Genomic DNA, 27,004 nt, shown 5'->3' on the forward strand with positions numbered 1-27,004 from the left:
TTGATTTTCCCATAGGCCCCATTATTTATATTGTGTGATTTTCTCTAACACAGTGTTGCACAGGAACACAACTATTGCGTTCGAGGAGAACAATCCTGCAGGTAATATTCTCTTGTTTAATAAATAATCATTGTGTGATTAAAGTACAGGGACAATTTCTTACGAATGTGTTCAGTCACCGACAAGCACAGTTAAAGAATAAGTTAGTTTCAATCAGACCTGGTATGACTCTGAGATCTGAATTGTTCAATATTCGTGTCATCTAGGCTCATAATGCAAGCCACGTAAGAAGAACAGGTGGAATCTTTTAAGGAGTAACATTAAAAAGGAGAGAGAGTAGCAGAAGTGGAGAGGTTTTGGAAAGAAATCAAAAGTTTAGGGCCTTGAAAGATGAAGGTACGGCCAGCAATGGTGGGCAATTACAATGGGTAATGTACAACAAGCTGGAACTGGAGAACTGAGGATATCTTAAAAAGTTGTGGGGCTGAAGGAAGTTCCAAGGATAAGGAAGGGTGAGACCATGAAGGGTTAACATAGAACATAGAACATTACAGCGCAGTACAGGCCCTTCGGCCCTCGATGTTGCGCCGCCCTGTCTTACTAATCGGAAGCCCACCCACCTACACTATTCCAAGTACATCCATATGCCTGTCCAATGACGAGTTAAATGCACTTAAACTTGGCGAATCTACTACCATTGCAGGCAAAGCATTCCATACCCTTACTACTCTCTGAATAAAGAAAACAATGGTGCAAATTTTAAATTCAAACAATAAAGCCTCCTGTTCACATTTTATCCTGAGTCAGTTTCAGGAAGTTGTCGTGATGACTGGATACTGACAATTATGATTGCAGTCCCTTGCAGATGGGGATGACCCTCTTCCACTTTCAGGGTGACTCCATAATTAGCTGTTCAGACTAATGTGGCTTCTGCAGACTCTGTTGCACTAGGTGCAGAAGATGGTCATGAGAAGGGTGAATGGGGCATTGGTGTGGCTGTGCATTCCTATGCTGTTTTTGCCTGGCTTCTGCTTTTTCCAGAAGCAAGTCTCGAGCTGCTCGACACCTTCCCAGATGCTCCTCCTCCACTTGGGATGGTGTTGGATCAGCGAATCCCACTTTGCCAGTGAGGCCTTGAGGGTATCACTGAAGCACTTCCTCAGTCCACCTGGGGCAATTCCACTGACAAATCCTAGCGTAGGCAAATCCTAGCGTAGTTGTGGTTATGGATGGGCCAATGTTGCACCTTGTCGTGTGAGCAACTGGCTAGAGACAGCTTCAAACTGCAAGGACAAGCTCAGAGACAAATTGAACCAAATAGCCAACAACTTTGTAGAACAGACAAAACGTAAAGACAATACTCAGTGCTTTACACAGCTATTTTATGGAAACAACGTAATTGAACTAAATGGTATCTTTGATTGTAGGGAGTTGCCCTATTTCTATTTTTCCGTGGCCCACAGAAATCACTAAAATTCCTTTGTGTCCTGCTGAAGGCCAGCAGCCATCTCGCCTCAATGGAACTCCTCCATATGTTTTGCCAAAACCTGGAGAAACCTGCAGCAGGTCAAGCAGCCCTTTCTAATTTTGTCAGTGAAATCCATCGTTCGAGTGACCCTTTGAGGAATGCTGCCTGATTCAGGAAGGCATACATGTTTTTGCAGCAAATGGAATAATACCAAGGTCCATAGTTTTAATTTTCTTCAAAGAGTGATGTAAATGAAACCTATGCTTTCTGTCACATCCAGCAAGAATATGTTTCTATCTTGATTGTGTGAGGAATAAGTCTAATAAAATGCTTGTTTTTCAAACTTTTTTAAGGTCCTTTGGTTCTTAATTATAGTTCCAGGCAAAAGAAAAAGAGCAGCTGATCTTATCTTAGACAGACTGGGCTGTTTGCCAGTAGCCACATTGCTTTCTAGAATTACAGCACAGCCACTTTGAATTTTCAACAGCAGATGTCAATATGCCTAAAGAGATATTTCTCCAACGGTGCTGCTAACATTTCAGAATTTTGCCTCTGCATGAACGCGTTTCTTTAATAATGACAGTTTGTATGTACCTAATGCCATGAACACAATAAGAAAGTTGTTTCACAGAGGTTTTACAAAGTAAAGTCACAAACTGAGGTCTGTGAGATATTATTAGGCAGTGCCAATTGCTTGGACAGCCAAGTTTGATGTTAAGCAATCACAAGGAGCTGGAGAAGGTTGTATGACTAGTCAAGCCCTCTCTGCTATTCAATACTATCCTAGCTGATTATATTCCCTACAGTATGAAAACAGGCCCTTCAGCCCAATAAGGAGAAAGTGAGGCCTGCAGATGCTGGAGATCAGAGCTGAAAATGTGTTGCTGGAAAAGCGCAGCAGGTCAGGCAGCATCCAAGGAGCAGGAGAATCGATGTTTCGGGCATGAGCCTGATTCCTGAAGAAGGGCTCATGCCCAAAACATCGATTCTCCTGCTCCTTGGATACTGCCTGACCTGCTGTGCTTTTCCAGCAACACTTTTTCAGCTTCAGCCCAACAAGTCCACACTAATCCTCTGAAGACTAGCCCACCCAGCCCCATTCCCCTACCCTATATTTACTCCTGACAAATGCACCTATCACTATGGGCAATTTAGCATAGCCAATTCACCTGACCTGCACATCTTTGGATTGTGGGAGGAAACCGGAGCACCCGGAGGAAATCCATGCAGACACAGAGAGAATGTGCATATTCCACACAGACAGTCGCCCGAGGTAGGAATCAAACCAGAGTCCCTGGTGCTGTGAGGCAGCAGTGTCAACCACTGAGCCACCATGCCACCCCTTAGGCCTTAACTCTATTTTGTTTGCTTTGTGTATCACTGAGAGATCAAATAAAAGTCCATCTGAGTCTTAAATATATTCATTGATGGTGTATCTGCAATTGTTGAGGTTGCGGGGAGCGGGGTGTAAAGTAGGGGAAGGATTCCAAAGATTCACTTCATCACAGTCCAAATGAATAGTCCCTGAACCTAAAATTCTTTCCCTATTTTCGAGATTTGCCCAGCCAGGTGAATCAACCTGCCAGCATTTACTCTGTCTAGCCCCTTCATAATCTTAATGTTTCTCTTAGATCGCCTCTCATTCTTCTAAACTCCAGAGAATATAGACCCAATTTACTCAGCTTCACATCATAGAGAAACCTCTTATCCCAGGCGTCAATTTAGCTCACAAATGCTGCACTGCCTCCATTGCAAGGAGCTGCTGCAAAGCTGTGTAGTGCCATCTCTGAACAGGTTAATGAGAAACTATTTAATTATAGAGACCAAAGTTGGACACAGTATTTCAGGTATGGTCTCATCAAAAAGCAATCAGCAAAACTTCTTTCTTATTATGCTTCAATCCTCGAGAGATAATGGCGAATAAGGTAGTTGCTTTTCAAATTGCTCCCTGAACATGTATGCTAACTTTATGTTTCTTTTTATGAGTACTGCCAAGTCTCTCTCACTATCAACGTTGACAGACATTTTAAAAAAATTTTGTTTTTCTATTCCTATAACCTTACACTTCCCCACATTATATTCCAAACGCCACCTAGTTGCCTAATCATTTGTCTACATCTCTTTGCAGCCTCTTTAGACCTTAAAACATAGTAGAAGAATTAGGCCATTCAGCCCATCAAGTCTACCCTGCCATTTGCCCATAGCTGACATGTTCATCAACCCCATTCTCCTCTAACAGTTGATTCTCTTAGTAATTAAGAACCTAATTACCTCTGTTCTAAATACATTCAATGACTTGGTCTCCACAGCCTTCTGTGGAAATGAGTTCCCAGAATCACTACCTTCTAATCAAAAAAATTCCTCCTCATCTCAATTCTAAAGGGCTGTCCCTTCACTCTGAGGATGCACCCTCAGGTCCTAGTCTCTCCTACTAGTGGAAATATCTTCGCTGCATCCACTCTATCTAGTCCTCTCTGTTCTCCATAAGTTTCAATCAGATCCCCCTCATCCTTCCAAAGTCCATTGAGTACAGAACCAAAGTCCTCAATGCTCTTCATATGACAAGCCCTTCATCCCTGGGATCATTCTTGTGAACCTTCTCTGAACCCCTTCCAAGTCCAGCACATCTTTCCTGAGATAGGAGGTCCAAAATTGCTTAGAATATTCCAAATGCAGTCTGACCGGAACCTTATGCAGTCTCTACAGTACATCTCTGCTCTTGTGTTCTCACTCTCTCAAAACAAATGTTAACACAATATTTGCCTTTCTAGCTGTCAATGGAACCTGCAGGTTAACCTTCTAGAGAATCCTGAACTAGGACTCACAAGTCCATTTGTGCCTCAAATTTCCAGAGACTTTCCTTATTTAGAAAATAATCCATGTTTATATTCTTCCTAGAAAAAGGCGTAGCCTTACGCTTTCCAACATTGTATTCCATTTGCCATTTCTTTGTCAAACTCATAGCCTGCCCAAATCCTTCTGCAGGCATCCTGCCTCCTCAGCACACATGTCCCTCCACCTGTCTTCACATCACCTGCAAACTTAGCAACAATGCCCTCAGTTTCTTCGTCCAGATCATTAATGTATAACATGAATAGTTGTGGAACTACACACAGGCACCCCCAGAAGTCTCCTCGCTAAGACACCAGAAAGGTGGCCAGCCTTCCACTACCACCCTGCCTGTGACCCTGCCTGTGGTATGAGATCATACAGAGCACGGTATGATACAATCAACATGCCTGCGCCCTTTAGATAAAAATATCCCGTGGGATGCAGTGGGGGTGTTTATCAAACCAAACCTCAAAGTCCAAGACTAAGGTATGGCTAGGTGCCTCCAATCCAGCTTCAGAACAAAGGACATTGTGACTAGTGCAGGACAGTGGTAGTGTAGGTAGTAATATATGTTTGGTGATGCAGTCTTGATGGGCCAAAGGGCCTCTTCTGTACTACATAATTCTCTGATTCTGTGACAGCATTGAACTGTACTGAATTAAATTATTTAGCCAGACTGCCTCAAATGATGACTGACCTACCCTTGACCGATAACTGTACCACTCCCCATCTACATTCCTGTGACTCCCTGGGACTGCTTGTACTGAACTCATAGGGCTGACCACCCACTCCTCGGAGTGCAGAAGGACAGACTTCTAGAGTCTGACCACTTGATGCCCAAACCCTTGTAGGGATATCAGAAGCTGCCCTTGTCTTACAGTGCCAGCCTGAAGAATGTCTCCCTTGACTTCACTGAGGACTTTGAGACATGGCCGCTTGTTTGCAGTACATGCAGTGACAACAGGCACATGGTACAGGAGTGACATTGACATAGCATGGTGCTGACAACTGCTGACAAACATGAAAGGCTTCCTGGGTTTTATGTCTGTGCTAAACAACTAGACTGAGGGGACAAAACACAATAAAAGGAAAGGCAATGCAGGGATGCTGTGCCCATCCAGGTAGGTGCAAAGTGAGAGGGTACTAATGAAGCGAATGGATGACCCTGAGAAGCAACCTGGTCCAATGCGTGAGTTGAGTGACTGTGCATGCCTGCATATTTCCATGTAGCCACATTCTGATGAGATGGGCTAGTGCACTTCAATGGCTGGCGTAGCATTACAGTGCTGAGGTATAAGGAATTGCGAATTAGAGATGTGCTATGATAGTGTGAAGAAGCTGGTATGTGCTGAATGTCTCCATCTGTGGACATGGGGAACATGTAGTCACTGCATGAGGTGCGTGTGTGCCTTGAGAGTTACTGGTGCTGCGTAACCAAGGTAGAGCTCTGGAGAGCAAGCTGTAAGTCGGAATCACTAGGTACCCACCCAGACTTTAATGTTAGGAAGTCACAGTGTCTAGTTTCTATCCAATAGATGGAAGAGTGGACTGCAGAGTAATGAGGTGAGATTAAGTAATAAGGAGCAATTATCTGTTTTATAGGTGTCTCACTAATGACCAGTGAGAACTTCCTTTCAACATTAAGGACTTGGTTGGAAAATTTTAATTTATTGCTTCAACATCAAGAGAAGTCTCGCTGGACATTTCATCCAACAGTGCCAAATTTCTCACCAGGATCTAATGCTGTTAGCTCCTCTGACATTTGTGAGAAAACAGAATGGTCCTCCACTCCATTATCTGTTCACCAAGACATCCTGGTCCCTATCAGCAAATTGGGGTGAACATGCATCTGTGCTCAAAGTTTCCAACCCCACAACTATGAAGGGTAATTCCTGGCTGGCAGCAACAAACCTGGTACGCGGTCAGACTGTAAATGTGGCCCCAGAGATGGGAATCCCAGAAAATTATAGCTGTGTTGAATCCATCCATCAGTGATAACTGGGGGACTGCGAGAAAGCGGTGCCATAGAGAGGTGGTGCTTACATAATTAGGTGAGCTGTGGAAAAGTGCATGAGCCATCCCTCTAGAATTTACAAAGAAAAACTCTCAAAATATTCCCCAAAATTGACTCTTAGCCGATTTTTGGTAAAATTCAGTCCAATATTTCAGATTGCGACCTTGCATCAGAACCTCTTTTCGTCTACCAAGTAGCACTATGGAGATCTTTTACATCATCCACTTGAGACAGGACCTTGGTTTAATATCTCTCACTAAATACCGCACTTTGAATTAGCTCCAGAATGAGGCTTTTTAAATTCATATCCTTGCATTAGGGCTTAAACTCACAATGTCTGTCTCAGAGGTGAGAGTGATATGGCTGATACCTAAATGAGGCACAAACCAAATACAAGTATGCTGGAAAGTAGTGGTACAACAAATACAACTAGTAGATAGCATTTTAATTTTGATATACTGCTTTGAGTAAACTTTCTCATGGGTAATGTTTCACGAAAACCGAGGTAAGTTGCCAAAGAATAGCAAAACGATGAATGGGAGGTTTATTCTGTTATTAGTGTGGGATGGATTCATGCATTCCTCCAGTCTGGTTTAAACCTGATGGATCTTCTTTTAAATTGGGAACACATTGCAGAAAATACATGTTTAATTCATTGGAGTGTGTTCTGCATTCTGCAAATAGTAGTTAAAAAGGAAAATCTCCAAAATACTTATGGCGGTTAAATTCCACAAGTAGATTTTTCTTTCCGATAACAGTTGGCTCCAGCATTTCATTTCAATGCAGGAAATAAGGAACAGCGAGGATTTCAAGCATGAACTGTAAACTCACAAGAGGCTCCCAGAGACAACCTTAGTCTGGCAGAAATGTGACAAGAGTAACATTTGTACAGCCTTGCTGACCCCTATACATTTCAATAGGCAGCAGACAAAAGTCAATGGATCACCTCTGGGAGAAGCTAAGGCCAGTCATAGACAATAGTAACATTATATGCGACTATGTCAGCCAGCGTGTGTGCATGAATGTGTTACGCCTGCCTTTATTAGGGAAAAAGGTCGATTAAGCGTGCAGTCAAGCAATAGCTGTGCCTCTGTCAGGTTCGAATGTGCAAATAATGGCACTGTAATCACACCATTTCAATGCAGCTCAGGAAGCGTTTTCCCCTGAGTAGCTGCCTGATGTAGTACTGAGTTACTGACAAAAGGAAGGGTATAAGGTCCATCTTCCTATCTGCTGAAAGAAGACACGATTGAACACCTTGCCATCTTTGAGAAAGCGAAATTGGTTCAGTGTGGGGAAGGTTAATGTAAAATTTAGCAAAGCTGTTCAAATTATGAATGGCTTTGACAGTTTTCGCTGGTAGAAGCGTGGGTAATCAAAGGACATGTATTTACCTAATTGGCAAAAAGCCAGAGTGGAGATGAGTTTTGTCTTAAAATAGTTCAGATTGTGAATGCACTACCTAAAAGGATGGTGATGAGAAGTATCTTAAAACTATGAAGGAACTCATCTTTATTTTATCTAATAATTAACAAGTTTAATCGAGACTGCACCTAAATTATCTTCAGTGTTAAGCAGAATGTTGTTGCCTGCCCCCATTTTCTATAGTAACAACGTGCATTTATGGACCATTAGTATAGAATAGTACAAAATGTCCTGAGGTATTTCAGAAGACATCATTAGAAAGCAAGCATTGACATCCAGCCACATGAGGAAAGAGATTCCCAAAGTCTTGGTCATAAAGTGGATTTTATCATGGATTCATGTGAGAAAGGGAGAGGTTTAGGGAGGGGATTCCAGAGTTTAGGATCTAGACAACTGAACATAGGAAAGGAATTAGGATGGACAAGAGGCAAGTATTAAAGGAACAAGTAATTCACAGAGGGGTTTAGAGATGGATGACTTTGAATACAATAGTGAGAAACTTAATGTCATTGTATTTATACAGCAGGGCTCAGTGTAGGTCAGTATGCACAGACAAGTGAAAGAGATTTGGTGGAAGTTAGGATATAGGTAGAGGTCTTTGAATGGTACATTGCTCGTGGAGAGTAGAAGGCTAGTCAGCAGAGTATTAAAATAATTGAGACTTTATGTAAAATCCTGGATGTGCGTGCCAGCTGCTGATAGGCTTCTACTAGAATACTGGCTCCTCAGATGAGGAATTGGAGGTGAGCCCATGTTTTGCAATTATAAACCTGCGGGAGTTAAGGCCCTCTGGAAAAAAAAGGAAAGGGATTTGGAAGGAGAAAATAATCAGCAGAATGAGCAGATTAAGGTATTTCACTGCAGCAAGCCAAAATAAAAACAGATTGAGACAGAAACTGCTGATGCCAATAATTATATGATTGCTGAATGCACTTGTATTAAGTTTCTCTCTTTCTATTTTAATGGAGGAATCAATCCATATGGATCCATTCAATACAGGAGATGGAATTTCAATAGAAGTATGCGATAGGTTCAGTTTGTGCTATATGTTCAGTTCTACATATTCATTGTTGCATGTTCAGTCTTACACATTAAGTGTGACATGTTCAATGTTACACATTGATTGCAACATATTCAGAGTGGCACATTAAGTTTGTATTGTTTAGTATTATGTGTTGGGTGTGCCTTGTTCTGCAGTACACGAATCTCAATAGAGAAGAACAAATGCCTACCACTGAGTACAGAAGACAAGATATTCTGGCTCAGTTGTTAGCCTGCATTGTTCTCAACTATTCTGTTCAACAATAGCTAGATAGTCTGTTATATTATTTGGGATGTCTTTATACACTTCCTATTCATTTAGCTGTACATTCTTGCACTTCCATTTCTGTGTACCAATAGCTCAATTGTTGAAGTTCTTCGGAGACTTGAGTTAATCTACAGGAAAATGCTGATATTCTATTAAGACCTTCAAAACACTATGATTTTCTACCCATTATGACTCACTCAACCTTTATTTTTAATGGTAGAACGTGTCCTTGCCTTACCTTAGGTACATAGAAAAAGCAATGCAGCAATTGAAAATCACTGACTCACAGTGCTCTGTGATAGATGGTAGGTCTGCTTCTGACCTTTCATCTCAGCTTCCAAATCAACACATCTGAGAAAATGTATCCGCCCAATATTTTATATTGTAGTCTGTTTGTAAGTTTGAGACAGATGGACTATGGCATGTCTGCTTTCAACTTAGTCAAACTTTGAATTATTTCAGTTTTTTTTGCACACTCCTCTCAGCAAGGGGACACTAATAGTCAGCCAGTTTGACCTGGTGGCGACTTCACCTGAAATATTGTTGATTGCTTTCAGTCAACTTTTTAATTGCAAAAGTTGCTGCTGGTCTTGGTGCTCTCCTTATTTGCTTAAATCCAGGGAACACTGTTCATTATCGTGCTTTTGCATCATTTCATTGTGTATCAAGGATCTTGAGTGGGAATAGGATCAGTGTTATCCTACTGCTGTGGACTTTTCTGTTTCTGTTATGAGGAGTTTATCATGGAGGGAAAATCTACTTTATGTTTGTCCATTCACAATTGTTTTAGTGGATTTTCTCTCTGATTAAGTAGTGGTGATGAAAGATTGAGTCCAGGGTCTTTTGAAGTCTTATACCTGAGGATAAGCAGAAACAGAACTCTCAGATCTGGCACAGTATGGATTCATACAGAATGTATATCCCTCTACAGTAACATCAAAGCATCTTGTTCCCAAACTAAGCAGAGCACCAAATCACTGTGATGCTTCCTGCAGTGTGTGTTCGTCATCCACGGCATCCCTAAGTAACAACTGCCATTTTAGCTTACATTTGCATAATGCTGTCATTGCAAGGCATTTTTCAAGTTCACTTGAGTGAGGTACTGCAAGTGCAGTAAGTGGCAATGGAACTCAAACTTGCATCTTTTAAATAAGGGAGCCCACAAAAGTGAAAGGCAAAGGCAATAATACCATTTCAATCGTCTGTGTGTTTCTGAAAGTGTATGGTAGGTCATTGACGGCACAGAAGTATTAAAAAAAAGATATAGTTCGAATGTTTTTGGAGAAATGTTAAAATGTGAATGTTAACTTCAATTCCATTGGAGATAACTCTAGATTAGCTTCATTAACAAAATAGTTAAAAATGATTTGTCTGTCTGCCTTTGTACTAACATTGACATTATTGAATAAGTTAGCCTACAACCAACAGGAAATAGATTTGCTCTTACTGAAATCTCTATATAATCAACATTTGCCATTTCTACAGACAGGTAGCCAGAATTTAGAACTTAGGCACAGAAATTCCCTCCCTAAACATTTAAGCTTTTCAACCCCTCTCTACTTCTTTAAGATGCTTCTATGACCACATGTTTCCTCACTTAGAATCTCCTGAGAGGGCTTAGTTTCAAGTTATATTTGACATGTCTTCGATAGTTTTACTCTGTTAAAGGCCAGATGTTGCTATACAGATTCCAAATTGTCTTGATGGAAGATCTACAGATTTAGGTAAACACTAGTAAAGCCCATTGATTTCCAATCTTTAGATTGCCAGGGCAAGTGGTTGTGGGTCATCTTCTTGAGCCACAGTAGTCTTTGAGTTGATGGTAATGCGACATGGTTTCAGATAGGAAAGTCCAAGATTTTTTTTCAGTGACAATGAAGGAACAGTGACATACATCCAAGTTTGAATGGTCTAAGAATTTGGCATATAAATTTGGAGGAGATTGTGTTCATATAGCAGTGTTGCTCTAGTTCTTCTCTGGGGAAGAGGTCACTGAAAGGGAGATTCTCTTGAAGTGACCCATGGATTATTCATAGTACCCTCTTAATTGAAGGATTGGATGTTAAGTCTGTTGAGGAGGGTGGCTCCTCTGAATGTCACTTGAGCTTATTTGGGGTTCTTGCAAGGTCTTTTATCCAGGCAAACAGTGCATGTTCCATAATAGTCTTCAATTGAGTCTGGTGGACAACAAAGAGGTTTTAAGGAGGCAGGTGGATATGTTACCATTCACATCAGCATGTACCCTCTGCATTGCTCTTGTATCAGAGTGCTTGACTGTCACTTTAACATAATTGACGATCGTAGACTGGATATTGAATGACATATTCTAGACTGACAGGGAGAGAGGCTGAGGTGAAATCCATATTTTTATTTATTTTCTGTACTGTAGACAGTGAAGAGAATCAATTTAAAATGCATGTAAGTAACAGAAAAGGGAACTCCACATAGGTGACATAGATCCAACTTTAACATTGCCCGCACATATTTGATCCAATGATGTTATAATTCAGGAAACTTGCCTAACTTACTGAATTTATACAATACTTATGTTTCTGTGTTTGACACTGCGCATTCACAGTCTTAGACCAATAGATATTCCTCCTTCATTGTGTTCATATTGAAATTGCTTTGATTAAACTTCTGAACAACAGATCACATCCATGTACAATGCATGTTGAATAGAGTGTATTACCATGATGAAAACAGCTGCCAATACTAACACAATATTTCCAAAGTGTCCATGACTCCTCCTGGATTTAATTCACTATGTATGTGTTCTTGGAAGCTATTGTGACAAATATTCGGGATGATCCACAACAATTAGACATCAAATCAAAGTGTGCTTTCAATAATTGGTTTCGTCATCTGAACGCAGTAGAAATTCAACCTTTAACCTTCTCCTGATAACTTTCTCCTTAGAAGAATCAGAATGAAGTGCAGCCAATTGCTCATAGCACATGAATAACTTTTCCTATTTGTTTAAAGGAGCTGAATTTCAAAGCTAGATAATAAAATGCATCCCTTTAGCATTATTATACTTACACAGAATAGTTCAGAAGGAGATCATTCAGCCTATCATGTCTGGGCCAAGTCTTTCGTTGAGCAAGTCAGTTAATCCCACACACCACTTTTTTTCTTCAATTTTTTTGTAAAGATATTTTCTCCTTCAAGTATTTATTCAAATCCCTTTAATGGTTACAGTTGAATTGATATCAATGGATTTGAAAAATGTTTGAAAGCCACACCTGACTGACATGTCGCCTCTGATCCTTTTACCAAACAACTTAAACCTGTGCTCTCTGATTTTCAAGTCTTCTATCATTAAAACAGCTTCTTTTCAAAAAATTTGTTTTTCTTACCATTTTTGCATATTGTTGAATGGTAAAAGCACCAAAGACTGAGAGCTAATTGTGAGTTTAAAGGCTGATTCTGCATTTTCACATGACATGCTGGAAACTGTAGGATGATAAATTGTGAGATCACAGACAGTGGTAAAACAACCATTGGACAATTACTGAGAGAATGTGGTACTGTTATAGAACGGTTGCCCTTCACATTTGCAGTGATGCTGTCTCACACCTTAAGTTGATGTAAAAGGACCCATTGCATTATTCGAAGAACAGCAGGAGAACTCTATCCTTTTATCCTTCAAACAAATGCTTAAAATGTTTAAGAAAAAATAAACAAAGAATTGGAAATTAGAATGGAAATCAAAAATTGATGGAAGAACACACAACAGGTCTGGTAGCATCTGTGGGGAGAAAGCAGAATTAACGATCCAGGACCAGTGATCAAAATTCTGGAGTTCTGAAGAAGGGTCATTGGATTCGAAATGTTAACTCCACACTCTCTGCAATGATGTTGCCAGACCTGCTGTGTTTTTTCAGCAATTTCTGTTTTTGTTCCTAAAATGCTTAAAACTGATCCTTTCTCATGAAAGATCACAAAAGATGTGATTAAAAAGTGACTTTTTAGAATCACATCTTTAATGATCATCTTTCATATGACATAGTGCTTTATAAGGACCAACAGATTCCTTCTGAATTGTCGTCACTGATGTAACACAGGAAATATGGTGGCCAATTTGTGCACAGAAGGCTTCCTCAGATAGCAATGTGATAATAAGACCATAAGACATAGGAGTGGAAGTAAGGCCATTTAGCCCATCGAGTCCACTCTGCCATTTAATCATGGCTGACGGGTGTTTCAATTCCATTTACCACACTCTCCTGTAGCCTTAATGACATGCTAATCCTTGTTTACTCATGTTTATTAATAAATTTTATACTGGACACCAGCGTTAAGACCATAGCTCTTCTGAAATAGGGCCATGGGATCTTTCACACCAATCTAAGAAGGCAGGTGAAGGCTCTGTTTAATGTCTCATCTGAAGGATAGCATCTCTGAAAAAGCTGCATTAGGACTGCACTCTATTAGCAGTGTGCCTTGAGATACTCACAAAGTGGTAGTGTGGAACTGTGCCTTCATTTGGAGTTGATATTAAATTTACTATTCAATCTGGGTATGACTACCAATTGTAGAAACAGTATTAATCTTCATTTCTATTGGTATTGCATTTTGTAAATATTAATTGTTTAAAATGAAAGTGTACTATATAAAAATAGTAACTGCATGGCAAGTCACATAATTTGTCTGATTCATTACATCCTTCAAGTTTGAATGTGTGCACATAGGCTGTTAATTAATGCTCGAGACAACATAAAACAGGCTTCATACTCCCTGCCCAGACTGATAAAGCCCATTAATTCAAGGGACATTCTGTATGTCAGCACTTTTTCTTTATCTGCTTTCTGGAATTCACTCAAGATGTCAAGAAGACAGTACCAACCTGTACTAGTCATGAAAGGCTCACCCAGGGAGACACACACCAACATGTCTCGCTCTATTCTTTCCCACGAGGTGATCTGCTCTCCGTCAGGACTGAAGAGGGTCTTAGCTGTGCATCGTAGCTTAAGTCGAGCAGTGCAGTTTTCAAGAAGCTAAAACAGGGAAACAGAATAAGTTTTTGTGGCATGCAACCCAGTTAATACCAGAGATTTTGAAACTCCCTACTATTATTACTCTATTACATTTACACCTCCCTGAGATTTGTCTCCAGTCTGTGTCTTTTTTTTAAGTCTCCCTGACTGGGTGACTATATACACACCCAGAATAGTGATTGTCCACTTCTTGTTTTGGTTCTACCCACATGGTCGCATTTGAACAACCTTCTAAAACACCGTCCCTCCTTCCTGCAGTAATTGACTCCTTGATCATTATTACGGCACCATCCTTTCCCATCTGCCCCATCCCTCCCTCAACCATGTCATCATGATAGCAATGATATCCTAAGGTGGAAACATCAAATCCAAGGGGGAATAGGTTTAAGATGAGATGTGGAAACCTTAAAGTAGATGTATGAGGCAAGATTTTTACACAGAGGGCAATAGGTGCCAGGAATGCACTGTCAGGGGAGGGGATAGAAAAAATTACGACAGCAAAGTTTAAAAGGCATTTCAATAGATGTGTGAACAAGGTAAGAATAAAGAGATACAGATCACATGCAGGCAGATGGGATTAGTTTAGAATAGCATCGTGGTCACCACAGCCATAATGGGCCAAAAGGCCTGCTTCTGTGCTGTACTGTTCTATGTTCTATGAAGAAACAAATAATGCTGACTGAACACAAATCAGGCTGAAGCTTCCTCTACTTTATGTTCCATATTTTATATGGAAGGCTTGTAGATGTCCTGCTGTGAATTGTGATGCTTGAATGAGCAATTGATGCTACCTTTAACAGCCTCCATTTCATTGCCGCAGGCAATCAGCTATTGACAGATGGAGAAATCACCATGCAGGAAGCTCGGGAGATGCACCCTGTTGGAGCTTTAGCGGATGGACATAGTGAAAGAGGGTTGTCCCTCACTAAGGGCACTCAATTTGAGATGCCCGGCATTGGGAAGGCAAGGGGCCCAGAGAGTGTCAGATCCTGGACCCGTAGCTGACCCTCCCAGTCTCACTCCAGTTAGTGACCTGGATCCCTTCATGATTTATTCCTTTGCTGGTGCATTATTGACAGTTGCATGGTGGGAACTTATCTGAATGCAAATGACGAGCCACTGGTAGTTGGTAGGAATTGAGAAGGTGTGGAGCTGTGTTGAATGCCATTGCTTTAAAGTTGGTGAGGTGTGGGGATTGGGAGCAATTATCCTGCGATGGGAGGGGGAAGGTGTGAGGATAACTGTACAGGAGAATAGGAGCTGGCTGTCTGAGAGGCTAGGGAAACACTTATTATTTACTCGTCCTTATACACGTCAATGCATCTTTCACTGTTAGAGGGGCAACTGGAAGTTGTTAATGTGGTTAAATTCTGCTGACTATGATGCTCAGCACTCAGTTCCTGGATCCAGGTAGAAACTCCTTGGTGAAGTTCCTGCCAATTTTAAGCAGAAGAGTTATCCATCCATTTCAACGCTCACTCAAAAATTGAATCAGGCGAATCTTGGGCGATTAGTTTGCTGTTATCTCCTTCCCGTTTATCCATTTACTCCACTGCTTTTCAGTGTAAACATCGCTGTTAAGTATCCTAGCTCACATCAAGATTTATTTACCTATTGCTTCATACTTTGGCTCCAAACCAACAATATCTTGATTTTAAAATTCTCATCCTGTTTTCAAATCCATCCATTCAATCATCCCTTCTTATCTCTGTAATCCTCTCTATCCTCGTAACCCATCCAGACAACTGTACTCATCTCATTGTGGCCTCTTGAGCAACCCCCATTTTAATTGCTTCACCATTGACGGCCACCTCCAGATGCCAATGCCCTATGCTCTGGAAATCCCCCTCTATATTTCTCTTGTCTCTCTCTGTTCTTCTTTCTTGCTCTGAATATTCCTTAAAAGCCTCTCTTTGAACAAGTTCTTTGCTATATGACCTAATATCACCTTATGTGACTTGGCTTCATACTTTTTTTAGTGCTCCTGCAAAGTACCTGAGGATATTTTATTACAATAAAGGTATTATATAACTTGGTGTTGTTGAATGAGATGAGAATTTCTCACCATCATTTGTTTAGATACTATCCACAGGTAAACTTAGCTAAGTTCTGGAAGTTTACAAAAACAGTTGCTTCCGGTAATACATAGATTGTATAAATGAATTGAGACAAATTCTACTGTTTGTTTGCTGTAGTTTGATAAGGCCTAATTAGATTGATGATTTGTCCTTGCTGTTTGTCTTTCATATGTGCCCATTGAAAAGCATTTAAATTCAATATTAAATTCAACAAGAAAAAACTATGACAGAAATGGGGTTACAATGAGACAGTTAGCAAAATCAGTCAGCAGTTGTATTAGTTGTATAGTCACAGAAATGCCAAGAAATTAATTGAACAAGCTTTATTCAGACCCAATTATTAAACATCAACTCATCTGAAGATTGTGTCTTGCTATATGTAATTTACTGCTTGTATCTTAGCTCGCACTAAGTCCCATTTACTCATCACCATGTGCTGGTTGACATACGCTGCCTGTCACAACACCCTAATTTAAAATTCTCATCTCAGAGTTTCGAGTAGAATCATAGTATACTCAAAACATTTAATCTGTATTCATCTTTATAGATGCTTTCAGAGCTGCTGACTTTCTCCAGCACTTTATGTTTGTATTTCAGATCTCTGGCATCCAAAATATTTTGCTTTTGTTAAATTTCTGATGCCTGTGTTTAAATCCCCTCCATGACTTCAGTTCTTCCAACATCTGTAGTCTCTGGCCCCTCCGAGGAGTCTATATTTCTCCAAATTTGGCCTCTTGGGAAAACCTTGCATCCGTCACATACCATTGTGGCCATGGCTTCAGTTATCTCAATCTCAAGCTCTGAAATCCTCACCTTGAATTTCTTCACCTCTCCACTTCTTTCTCCTGCTTTAAGACTTCCCTTAAAATTGCTCAAACCTTTGGTCATCTGGTCTAATATTTTAGTGGTTTGATGTTAAATTTTGTTTATTATATTCTAAGAACCACCTTGAAGCTTTGTACTATGCTAAATGTGCCACATAAATGAAAGCTGTTGTTATTGTACACTGAAGTGTTCCTATGTACCTCCTGACCCAGTGCAATTTTTCTTTTTCTTTTTGAGTTTTTCCCTGTCTGAAAGCAGGTCCAACCTTCACCAACATAACCTCCACCATGATAGAGCAAGGAGGTATGTCCACCAGAACCAGTACAGGGGTCAAACTTCATGCTGTTGGTGCCAATGTAGCAAGGTGTCGAGCCAAATCTGTCAACCTACTCACTGAGTTGCTGTGGGAAAATATATTTTTACACGCATCTTGTACTATGGAGATATAGATAGCGAGGGTAGATGCTCCCAGTGTTTATTTTTTAACATGGCTGACCAGCTATCTTGTCCACCCTTATTGCTTGCCATTGACAAATGTTGGAAATGTTTATAGGTTGATACACAACCTGTTTCATTGCATAATGAAGGTTCCCTCCTTGGCCAATAGATTGTGGACTCAGATTTGAACACTGGTTTAGAGGCAGGATGTCATCACAGCACCACAACATCTCTCCAGTATTAATACAGCCCCTAAATAAAAGATTTAAACTACTGCAGCACCAGATGAAATTCCATTGCCTTCATAGAGAATGCCTCATTTTGTCTTAAAAACTCTTCTCGAATTTGGACAGGCATATACAAGATATTAAAGGAAGTAGAATTTGCATAACTTATTTGATTCAGAGATGCCGGTATTGGATTGGGGTTTACAAAGTTAAAAATCACACAACACCAGGTTATAGTCCAACAGGTTTATTTGGAAGCACTAGCTTTCAGAGAGCTGCTTCTTTATCAGGTGGTTGTACCTGATCGTCAGATTGCACAACCACCTGATGAAGGAGCAGCGCTTGGAAAGCTAGTGCTTCCAACTAAACCTGTTGCACTATAACCTGGTGTTGTGTGATTTTTAATTTATTTGAGTTCTCTTTAAGCCTGTGGCAAAAGATCCAGACCACTGCAAGTGGGCAATAAATATGGGTGTGCCAGCAATCCCTACAATGACAACAATTTACTTTGACATGGTGTTTTGAACAAATTAAAATGTTCACCGGAATGTATTCAAACAATGTTTGACACTGAGCCACATAATGAAACATTAGATTTTAAGGAGTATCTTAAGAAAGAAGGAACAGACATCGAGGCACAGAGATGAAAGGAGGAAATAGCAGAGCTTAAAGTAAAGGCCTGGAGCTATAATAACAAAAATAGTGGCAAGTGAAGGTAAATTTAATAATTGGTGTCAGTTTGGAATAAGGGATTTCAAGGTTGAAAGAACAGATATAGAGACATATATTCCTGTACTGGGTTTCCATGAATGTCCATGCACCATACAGCTAGGTTGACTTACAATATTTTGATGTGTAAAGCCCTTGAAAAAGAACATCTCAGCAAGATTTTCACATGTAAAGTGCAGCTTCAGTGTGGGTCCTGTCAGAGGTTTGGGTCTGTCTAGTTATATTTTGCAAAGAAAGCCAATCTGACTTTAAAACTGACAAATAATCTTACAAGATGCCTTCTGGAAGTCATGTCCTTGTGGATTCAGATTTTATTGGGAATAATCTGTATTTACCTCAGGAAGAAATTACAATGGACTTTTTGAAAGTTTATGAACAATTCCAGAAGCAAATAGGACCTCATTATTAATGGTTACCCTGAAGACATGAATAGTTTTTGATAGCTTGTCAAAACTTAACAATGAGAACCATTCAAGCTAATTGTTGGGACAGTTAAGGAAGTTAATTCCCTCAACAAAAAGACTATGGATGGGCCCATGGCCAGGCCTAGGCTACCTTCAATTTAGAATCATGTTTCATCAGAGTTGGATTAGTAGCTATTTCAAGTTTTGAAATGGATAGGACGGGGTGCGAGCATTATTTTGTATAGAGTCCCCCAAGAAGAACTCTGAGGGTCACCCTCAGAGAGAAAATTCCCAGTCAGGGAGAGTGCAAGGCGAAACGTTTTTAGAAGTCAACTCTATTGTGATGAAATAGTTTAAACAATCTTCAGTAACATAACTGTAGAACTAGTGAGGATCAAGAAATTTCGCCATGCTCGGACGTTAACCAGTGTTTGTTCCTGATCAAGTGCTGTACTGACTCTCAAATTCTTAATCTTGTTTTAAAATTCCTCCATGACTTCATCCTTTCCCCATCTCTGTACTCTATGTTGTTTGTCAAGGAATTGTTTCCCATCTAATTCAGGCCTTTTGTGTAACCACCATTTAATTGCTCCACCATTGGTGGTTATATCTTTGATTGCTGTAAATTCTGTAAACATCTCCACCTCTTTGCTTTTTCCCCTTTAAGACACTCTTCAAAACCCACCTCTTTGATTCAGTCTTTTTTCACCTGACCTAATGTTCCCTAATGTTTGGAGTCATGCTTTGTTCCAAAGGTTGTAGATGCCATATACATGGACTTTAGTAAGGTGTTTGATAAGATTCCCCTTGGTAAACTAATAGAGAAAGTGAAGCCACATGGTGTGCAGGGTGTTCTAGCTAGGTGGATAAAAAACTGGTCGAGCAACAGGAGACAGAGAGTAGTAGTTGAAGGGAGTTTCTCGAAATGGAGAAAGGTGATCAGTGGTGTTCCACAGGGATCAGTGCTGGGGACACTAATGTTTGTGATATACATAAATGATCTGGAAGAGGGCACTGTTGGTATGATCAGCATGTTTGCAGATGACACGAAGATTGGTGGAGTAGCAGAAAGCATAGGGGACTGTCAAAGAATACAGGGGAATATAGATAGACTGGAGAGTAGGGCAGAGAAGTGGCAGATGGAGTTCAATCCAGGCAAATGTGAGGTGATGCATTTTGGGAAGTCTAATTCTAGAGCGAATTATACAGTGAGCGGAAGAGCCTTGGGAAAAGTTGATGAGCAGAGAGATCTGGGAGTGCAGATCTATTGTACCCTGAAGGTTGCTGCACAGTTGGATAGAGTGGTCAAGAAGACATATGATATGCTTGCCTTCATCGGACGGGGTATTGAGCATAAGAGCTGGCAGATCATGTTAAAATTGTACACGACGTTGGTTCAGCTGCATTTAGAATACTGTGTACAATTCTGGTGGCCACATTACCAAAAGGAGGTGGACGCTTTGGAGATGGTGCAGAGAAGGTTTATGAGGATGTTGCTGTGTATGGAAGTTGCTAGATATGAAGAGAGGTTGAGTAGGTTAGGTTTGTTTTCATTAGAAAAAAGGAGATTGAGGGGGGCCCTGATTCATGAAGGGTATTGATAGGGTAGATAGAGATAAGCTTTTTCCTAGGGTGAAGGATTCAATAACGAGAGGTCACGTTTTCAAGGTGAGAGGTGAAAAGTTTAAGGGGGATATACATGGATATACAGAGAGGGCGGTAGATGTCTGGAATGTGTTGCCAGCAGAAGTAGCAGAGGCAGGCATGGTAGATTCATTTAAGATGCATCTGTATAGATGCATGAGTAGGTGGGAAGCAGAGGGATTCGGATGCATAGGAATTGGGTGACAGGTTTAGACAGTAGATTTGGATCAGCTGAGGCTTGGAAGGCCAAAGGGCCTGTTCGTAGGCTGTAAATTTTCTTTGTTCTTTTTTTATTTAAAATGCTTCTTTGAAGTAGCTTGGAACATTTTATTACATTTACACCACTATATAAAACTATATTATTATTTTTATGTGTGGGATATTAGTCACAGGGTTGCATTGAACAAGGTGCAACTGCATAAAAGAAAGTGCCCACCAGAACTGCAAACAGATGTGGCAAAAGTCAGTATACCTTAAAGGCGCAGAAATAAAAGATAACTCAGCTATACCATTTATCAACTATCAGTTAATACGCTACAAAATGTTGAAGGCTCCCATGGCAAAAAACATCAGACAACTTTACAACTCCTTTGTAGTGTTACATGCATCATGATCACATTAGGTGCTCTGAGTAATCAGTGAATTGCAAACTTGTATTGCCCATGTATACCCACTTGTAGTTTTCGACTTTAGTTTCAATTTAAAACAAAAACAAACAGCAAAGCTTTAGTCTTAAACAAGTTAAAGATAAAAATCACACAACACTAGGTTATAGTCCAACAGGTTTAATTGGAAGCACACTAGCTTTCGGAGTGCTGCTCCTTCATCAGGTAATAATGACCTGATGAAGGAGTGTCGCTCCGAAAGCTAGTGTGATTCCAATTAAACCTGTTGGACTATAACCTGGTGTTGTGTGATTTTTAACTTTGTACACCCCAGACCAACACCGGCATCTTCAAGTTAAAGATAAGTTCATTACAAAATTACTGCTGTATTCACTCCAGTAAAAGTGGTTCGAAGCTAAAGATACATATGAAGATTAAAAGTAGGTTAGGATAAAATATAAAGGATTGGTCTCTAAGATTGATGCAGGCATGTTATTTGCTTAAAGCATCTCTTTCTGAAGTGAATGAGTTGAAATTTGTACTCAAATTCAGCAGTTGCTAAGACTTCTATACTTCAATAGCTGGGTGTTTGCCTGTACAGAAGGAGTTAGCAGGAAGCAGAATTTGGAAGAGAAATTGTAATGCTTTTAACATAATAAAATGTCCCAAGGTACTTCAAAGAAGCATTTTGCAAACAAAGAATGACACCAAACCCCAGAAGGGAACATTAGGTCAGGTGATAAAAGACTTAGTCAAAGAGGTGGGCTTTGAAGAGTATCTTAAATAAAAGTGAAGAGGTGGAGAGGTCTAGGAAAGGATTTCCAGAACTTAGAGCAACCAATGATATAGCCACCAATGGTGGAGCAATTAAAATCAGGGATATACAAAGGCCTGAGTTAGATGGGAACAGATACCTTGACAAATGGCATAGATTACAGAGATAGGAAAACAAGGTTAAGAATTCTAAAGTCAATACAGTGCTTGATCAGAGACCAACACAAGTTAATTGATGAGCACAGGGCTAACATGTGTATTAAAACATAGGCAGCAAATGTTTGGATGACTTCAAGTTGACAGAGGGCATAATGCAGGAGACCCGCCAGGAGTGGTTTAGAATTCTCCAGTCTGTAAGTACCAAAGTCATGAACAAAGGCAAATGTACTGCCATCTTAATTATTACCCAAAGACTCTGGGTAATCCAAGATGGATAACGGGAAAACAATATGGCTGTAAGAGCTGCTTATTTTTTGAGGTATTTTAGGTGTCGGAGGTGATGTCCTTGAATTCCAGAGCACTAATTACTGTTTTATATGCTGTTGCATTGTTTTGGAACTTTGGGAAAAAAAAGATCAAAACAGTAGCACTTTAAAAAGGAGGAAGACAGACAAAAGGCAGTGACCACATGGGCAGTGATGGAGAGAGAGAAAAAGAAAGCTTTATTACTAACTGACACAACAGGGAATCTGCATAGTTACTGCCCTTGTTGTTTGAGCTCACGTATTTCTGGACATTGGAATACGTCTAGGAAACATTAACAGTGAAATTCATGGCTGACAGTGGAGGAAAATGTGCGAGGGAGTTCACAGCACAGGAACAAATAAGTGCATAGTTTTAAAGTGTAACCTTGCTGTATGTCTACAGTAATGAGTAGAGTGGGTTCTTCCTTGATTATATGTTTATTGAGATGAGTCTCTTGATTACATTTTAAAAATAAAAACCATAAGTACTAAGTTAGCCTGGAGCACTGTTTTTTAGAACAAAAAGACGGTGCTATTTTCTGGGTCTAGAGATTGTGAAGTAGCAAAGATGGCCTTCAGTTGGGTGATATGCTCTTCCTGTCAGATGTGGGAGTTTAGGGACAGTTTCTATGTTATGGATGACAATGTCTGCAGGAAGTGTCTTTGGTTGCAAATCCTATCAGATCACATGGATCAGTTAGAGTGGCAGTTAGAGGCAATAAGGAATTTACAAGAGCTAGGGGTGTAATGGATGTCAGTTATAGGAGGGGAAAAGCATCACAGATACAGTCAGACAGATGGGTTAACTCCAGGAAAGGTTGGAGGGGTGGGCAGGTACAGCAGAAGTCTTCTCCGGCTATCCATATTTCAAACAAGTATGCTGTTTTGGAAAATGTAGGGGGTGATGGACTCATAGGGGAATGTAGCATAAACAGCCAAGTTTCTTGTATTAAGATGGCTCAAATGTAATGAGGGGTACATCGGGTTCAAACTGATCAATTGTGATAAGGGACTCTCGAGTCTGAGGCACAGACAGACGTTCCTGCAGCCAGCAGCGAAATGTCAGAATGGTGTGTTGCCTCCTTGGTGCCAGAACCAAGGATATCTCAGAGGGAGTGCAGAATGTTCTCAAAGGGGAGAGGGGCCAACAGGAGGTCATTGTACACATTGGAACTGTAGACACAGGAAGTGAAAAGGATGAGATTCTGAAGGGAGAATGTAGAAAGATAGGCAGGACTTTAAAAGCTAGGTCATCTAGGGTGGGAACATCTGGATTACTCCCAGGGCTACAAGCTAGTGAGGGTAGGAATAGAAGGGTAGAGTAGATGAATGTGTGGCTGAGGAGCTGGTGCAGGGGAGAAGGGTTCACATTTTTGGATCAGTGGAATCTCTTCTAGAGTAAAAGTGACCTGTACAAGAAGGGTCAATTGTACCTGAATTGAAAGGCCATGAATATACTGGAATGGTTATTTGCAAGAGCTTTTGGGGATGATTTAAAATAGTAAGGTGGGGGCTGAGACCCAGGGAAATAGTGAGGAAAGAGATCAATCTAAGACTGGTACAACTGAGAAAAGAAGTGAGTCAAACAGTCAGGGCAGACAGGGACAAAGCAGAGAACAAGGTAGGACTGATAAATTAAACTGCATTACTTCAATACAAGAGGCCTAACAGGGAAGGCAGATGAACTCATGGTCAAGAGTGTGGTACTGGAAAAGCACAGCAGGTCAGGCAGCATCCAAGGAGCAGGGGAATCAATGTTTTGGGCATTAGCCTGTCATCAGGAATGAGGCTTGTGGGCTAGGGGGCTGAAAGATAAATAGGAGGAGGGTGGGGCTCTGGGGAAGATAGCTGGGAATGTGCTAGGTAGATGAGGGTGCAGGTGGAAGTCATAAGTCAGAGGGGAGGATGGAGTGGATAGATGGGACAGAAGGTAGACAGGTGGGGCCGTTCAAGAGGGCGGTGCCAAGTTGGAGGCTTGGGATTGGGATAAGGCAGGAGGAGAGGGGAATGAGAAAATTAGTGAAATGCACATTAATCCTGTGTGGTTGCAGGGTCCCAAGGCGGAAGATGAGGCAGTCTACCTCCAGTCTACCAGGTGGTTAAGGTTTGGCGATAGATAAGGCCCAGGACCTGCATGTCCTTGGTGGAGTGGGAGGGGGAGTTGAAGTGTTCAGCCACAGGGCGGAGGGGTTGGTTGGTGTGGGTGTCCCAGAGATGTTCTCTGAAATGAAACGCATGTTGGCGTCCTGTTTCCCCGATGTAGAGGAGACCACATTGGGTGCAACAGATACAGTAGATGATGTGCGTGGAAGTACAAGTAAATTTCTGTCCGATGTGGAAGGATACTTTGGGTCCTTGGACAGAGGTGAGAGAGGGTGTGGGCGCAGGTTTTGCACTTCTTGCGGTGGCAGGGGAAGGTGCCAGGAGTGGGGGATGGGCTGGTGGGGGCGTGGATCTGATAAGGGAGTAGTAAAGGGAATGGTCTCTGAAACACAGATGAAGGTGGGGAGGGAAATATATTCCTAGTGGTCGGGTCTGTTTTTTAGGTGGCAGAGGATAATGCAATGTATCTGGAGATTGGTGGGGTAGAAGGTAAGGACTGCGGGAGTGGGGGGTTTCTATCCTTGTTGCGATTGGAGGGGTGGGGTTTAAAGACGGTGGTGCGGGAAGTGGAGGAGCTGCGCTGGAGGGCATCGTCGACCACGTGGGGGTGAAATTGCAGTCTTTGAAGAAGGAGGCCATCTGCGATGTTCTATGGTAGAATTGGTCCTCCGGGGAGCAGGTGGAGGAATTGGGAAGAAGGGATTAAGTGTTTACAGGAGGCAGGGTGGGAGGAGGTGTATTCCAGGTAGTCGGTGGGTTTGTAGTAAATGTCCGTGTTTAGTTGGTCGCCGGAGATGGAGATGGAGAGGTCTAGGAAGGGAAGGGAGGCATCTGAGATGGTCCAGGTGAATTTGAGGTTGGGGTGGAAGGTGTTTGTAAAGTTGATGAACTGTTCAACCTCCTTGTATGAGCATGAGGTAGCGCTGATACAGTCGTCGATGTCGCAGAGGAAAAGGTGGGGAATGATGCCGGTATATCTGTGGAGTATGGACTGTTCCACATACTCGACGAAGAGACAGAAATAGCTGGGGCCCATTCGGGTGCCCACGGCTAACCCTTTGGTTTGGAGGAAGTTGGAGGTTTGGAAGAAGAAGTTGTTGATGGTGAGGACCAGCTCAGCCAGGCGGATGAAAGTGTCAGTGGAATGGTACAGGTTGGATCAGCATAAGAGGAAAAACGCAGGGGGGACCAGTTGACACCTGGAGAAAGACTCTCTACAAGATGAACTCAGGGCATAGTGAGGAACATGGGACTGGGATGTCATAGCAATTAAAGAAACATGGCTTAGGGATGGACAGGACTAGCAGCTTAATGTTCCCGAATACAAATGCTAGAGGAATGATACAAAGGGGGACAAGAGAGGAGGGAGAGTGGTAAGGGAGAGCATTACAGCTGTAATATGGGAGGACATTTCTGGAAATACACTCAGGGAAGTTATTTGGGTTGAACTGAGAAATAAGAAAGGGATGATCACCTTATTGGGATTGTATTATAGACCCCCTAATAGTAAGCAGGAAATTGAGAAACAAATTTGTAAGAAGATCTGTTATCTGTAAGAATCATAGGGTGGTTATAGTAGGGGATTTTAACTTTCCAAACATAGACTGGGACTGCCATAGTGTTAAGGGTTTAGATGGAGAGGAATTTGTTAAGTGTATACAAGAAAAAATTCTGATTCTGTATGTGGATGTACCTACTAGAGCAGGTGCAAAACTTGACCAACTCTTGGGAACTGAGGCAGGGAAGGTGACTGAAGTGTCCATTGGGGGAACACTTTGGGGCCAGTGACCATAATTCTATTAGTTTTAAAATAGTGATGGAAAAGGATAGACCAGATATCAAAGGTGAAGTTCTAAATTGGAGGAAGTCCACCTTTGATGGTGTTAGGCAAGAACTTTCAAAAGCTGATTGGGGGCAGATGTTCACAGGTAAAGGGATGGCTGGAAAATGGGAAGCCTTCAGAAATGAGATACCGAAAGTCCAGTGACAGTACACTCCTGTTAGGGTGAAAGGAAAGACTGGTAGGTGTGGGGAATGATGGATGACTTGAGAAATTGAGTGTTTGGTTTAGAAAACGAAGGAAGCATATGTCGGGTACAGATAGGATAGATCAAACGAATCCTTCGAAGCGTATAAAGGCAGTAGGAGTATACTTAAGAGGGAAATCAGGACAGCAAAAAGGGGACATGAGATAGTTTTGGCAAATAGGGTTAAAGAGAATCCAAAGGATTTTATAAATACATTAAGGACAAAAGGGTAACTAGGGAGAGAATAGACAAGCAAGGCAGTCCATCTGTGGAGACACAGGAGATTTGGGAGATACTAAACGAGTATTTTGCATCAGTGTTTACTGTGGAGAAGGTCATGGAAGATATAGAATGGGGAAGTAAATGGTGACAGTCAACATGGTTTTGTGCATGGGAAATCATGTCTCTCAAACTTGATTGAGTTTTTTGAAGAAGTTACAAAGAGGATTGATAAGGGCAGAGCAGTAGATGTAATCTATATGGACTTCAGTAAGGCATTCAACAAGGTTCCTCATGGAAGACTGTTTAGCAAGGGTAGACCTCACACAAAACAGGGAGAACTAGCCATTTGGATATAGAACTGGCTCGAACGTCGAAGACAGAGGACAGTGGTGGAGGGTTGCTTTTCAGACTGGAGG

At 41.2% G+C, this 27,004-nt stretch overlaps 1 protein-coding gene across 1 annotated transcript in view; it reads right to left on the reverse strand.

The window, feature by feature from the left end:
- LOC140493745 (doublecortin domain-containing protein 1-like) overlaps positions 1 to 27,004 on the reverse strand; it is a 621,788-nt gene that overhangs the window by 84,716 nt on the left and 510,068 nt on the right. Inside the window, exon 37 of the mRNA XM_072592573.1 lies at positions 13,898 to 14,048. Coding sequence (XP_072448674.1) covers positions 13,898 to 14,048 — 151 coding nt within the window. The remainder of the gene's footprint in view (positions 1 to 13,897; positions 14,049 to 27,004) is intronic.

This window comes from Chiloscyllium punctatum, chromosome 22, assembly GCF_047496795.1.
Source record: "Chiloscyllium punctatum isolate Juve2018m chromosome 22, sChiPun1.3, whole genome shotgun sequence".
Lineage (NCBI taxonomy): Eukaryota > Metazoa > Chordata > Chondrichthyes > Orectolobiformes > Hemiscylliidae > Chiloscyllium > Chiloscyllium punctatum.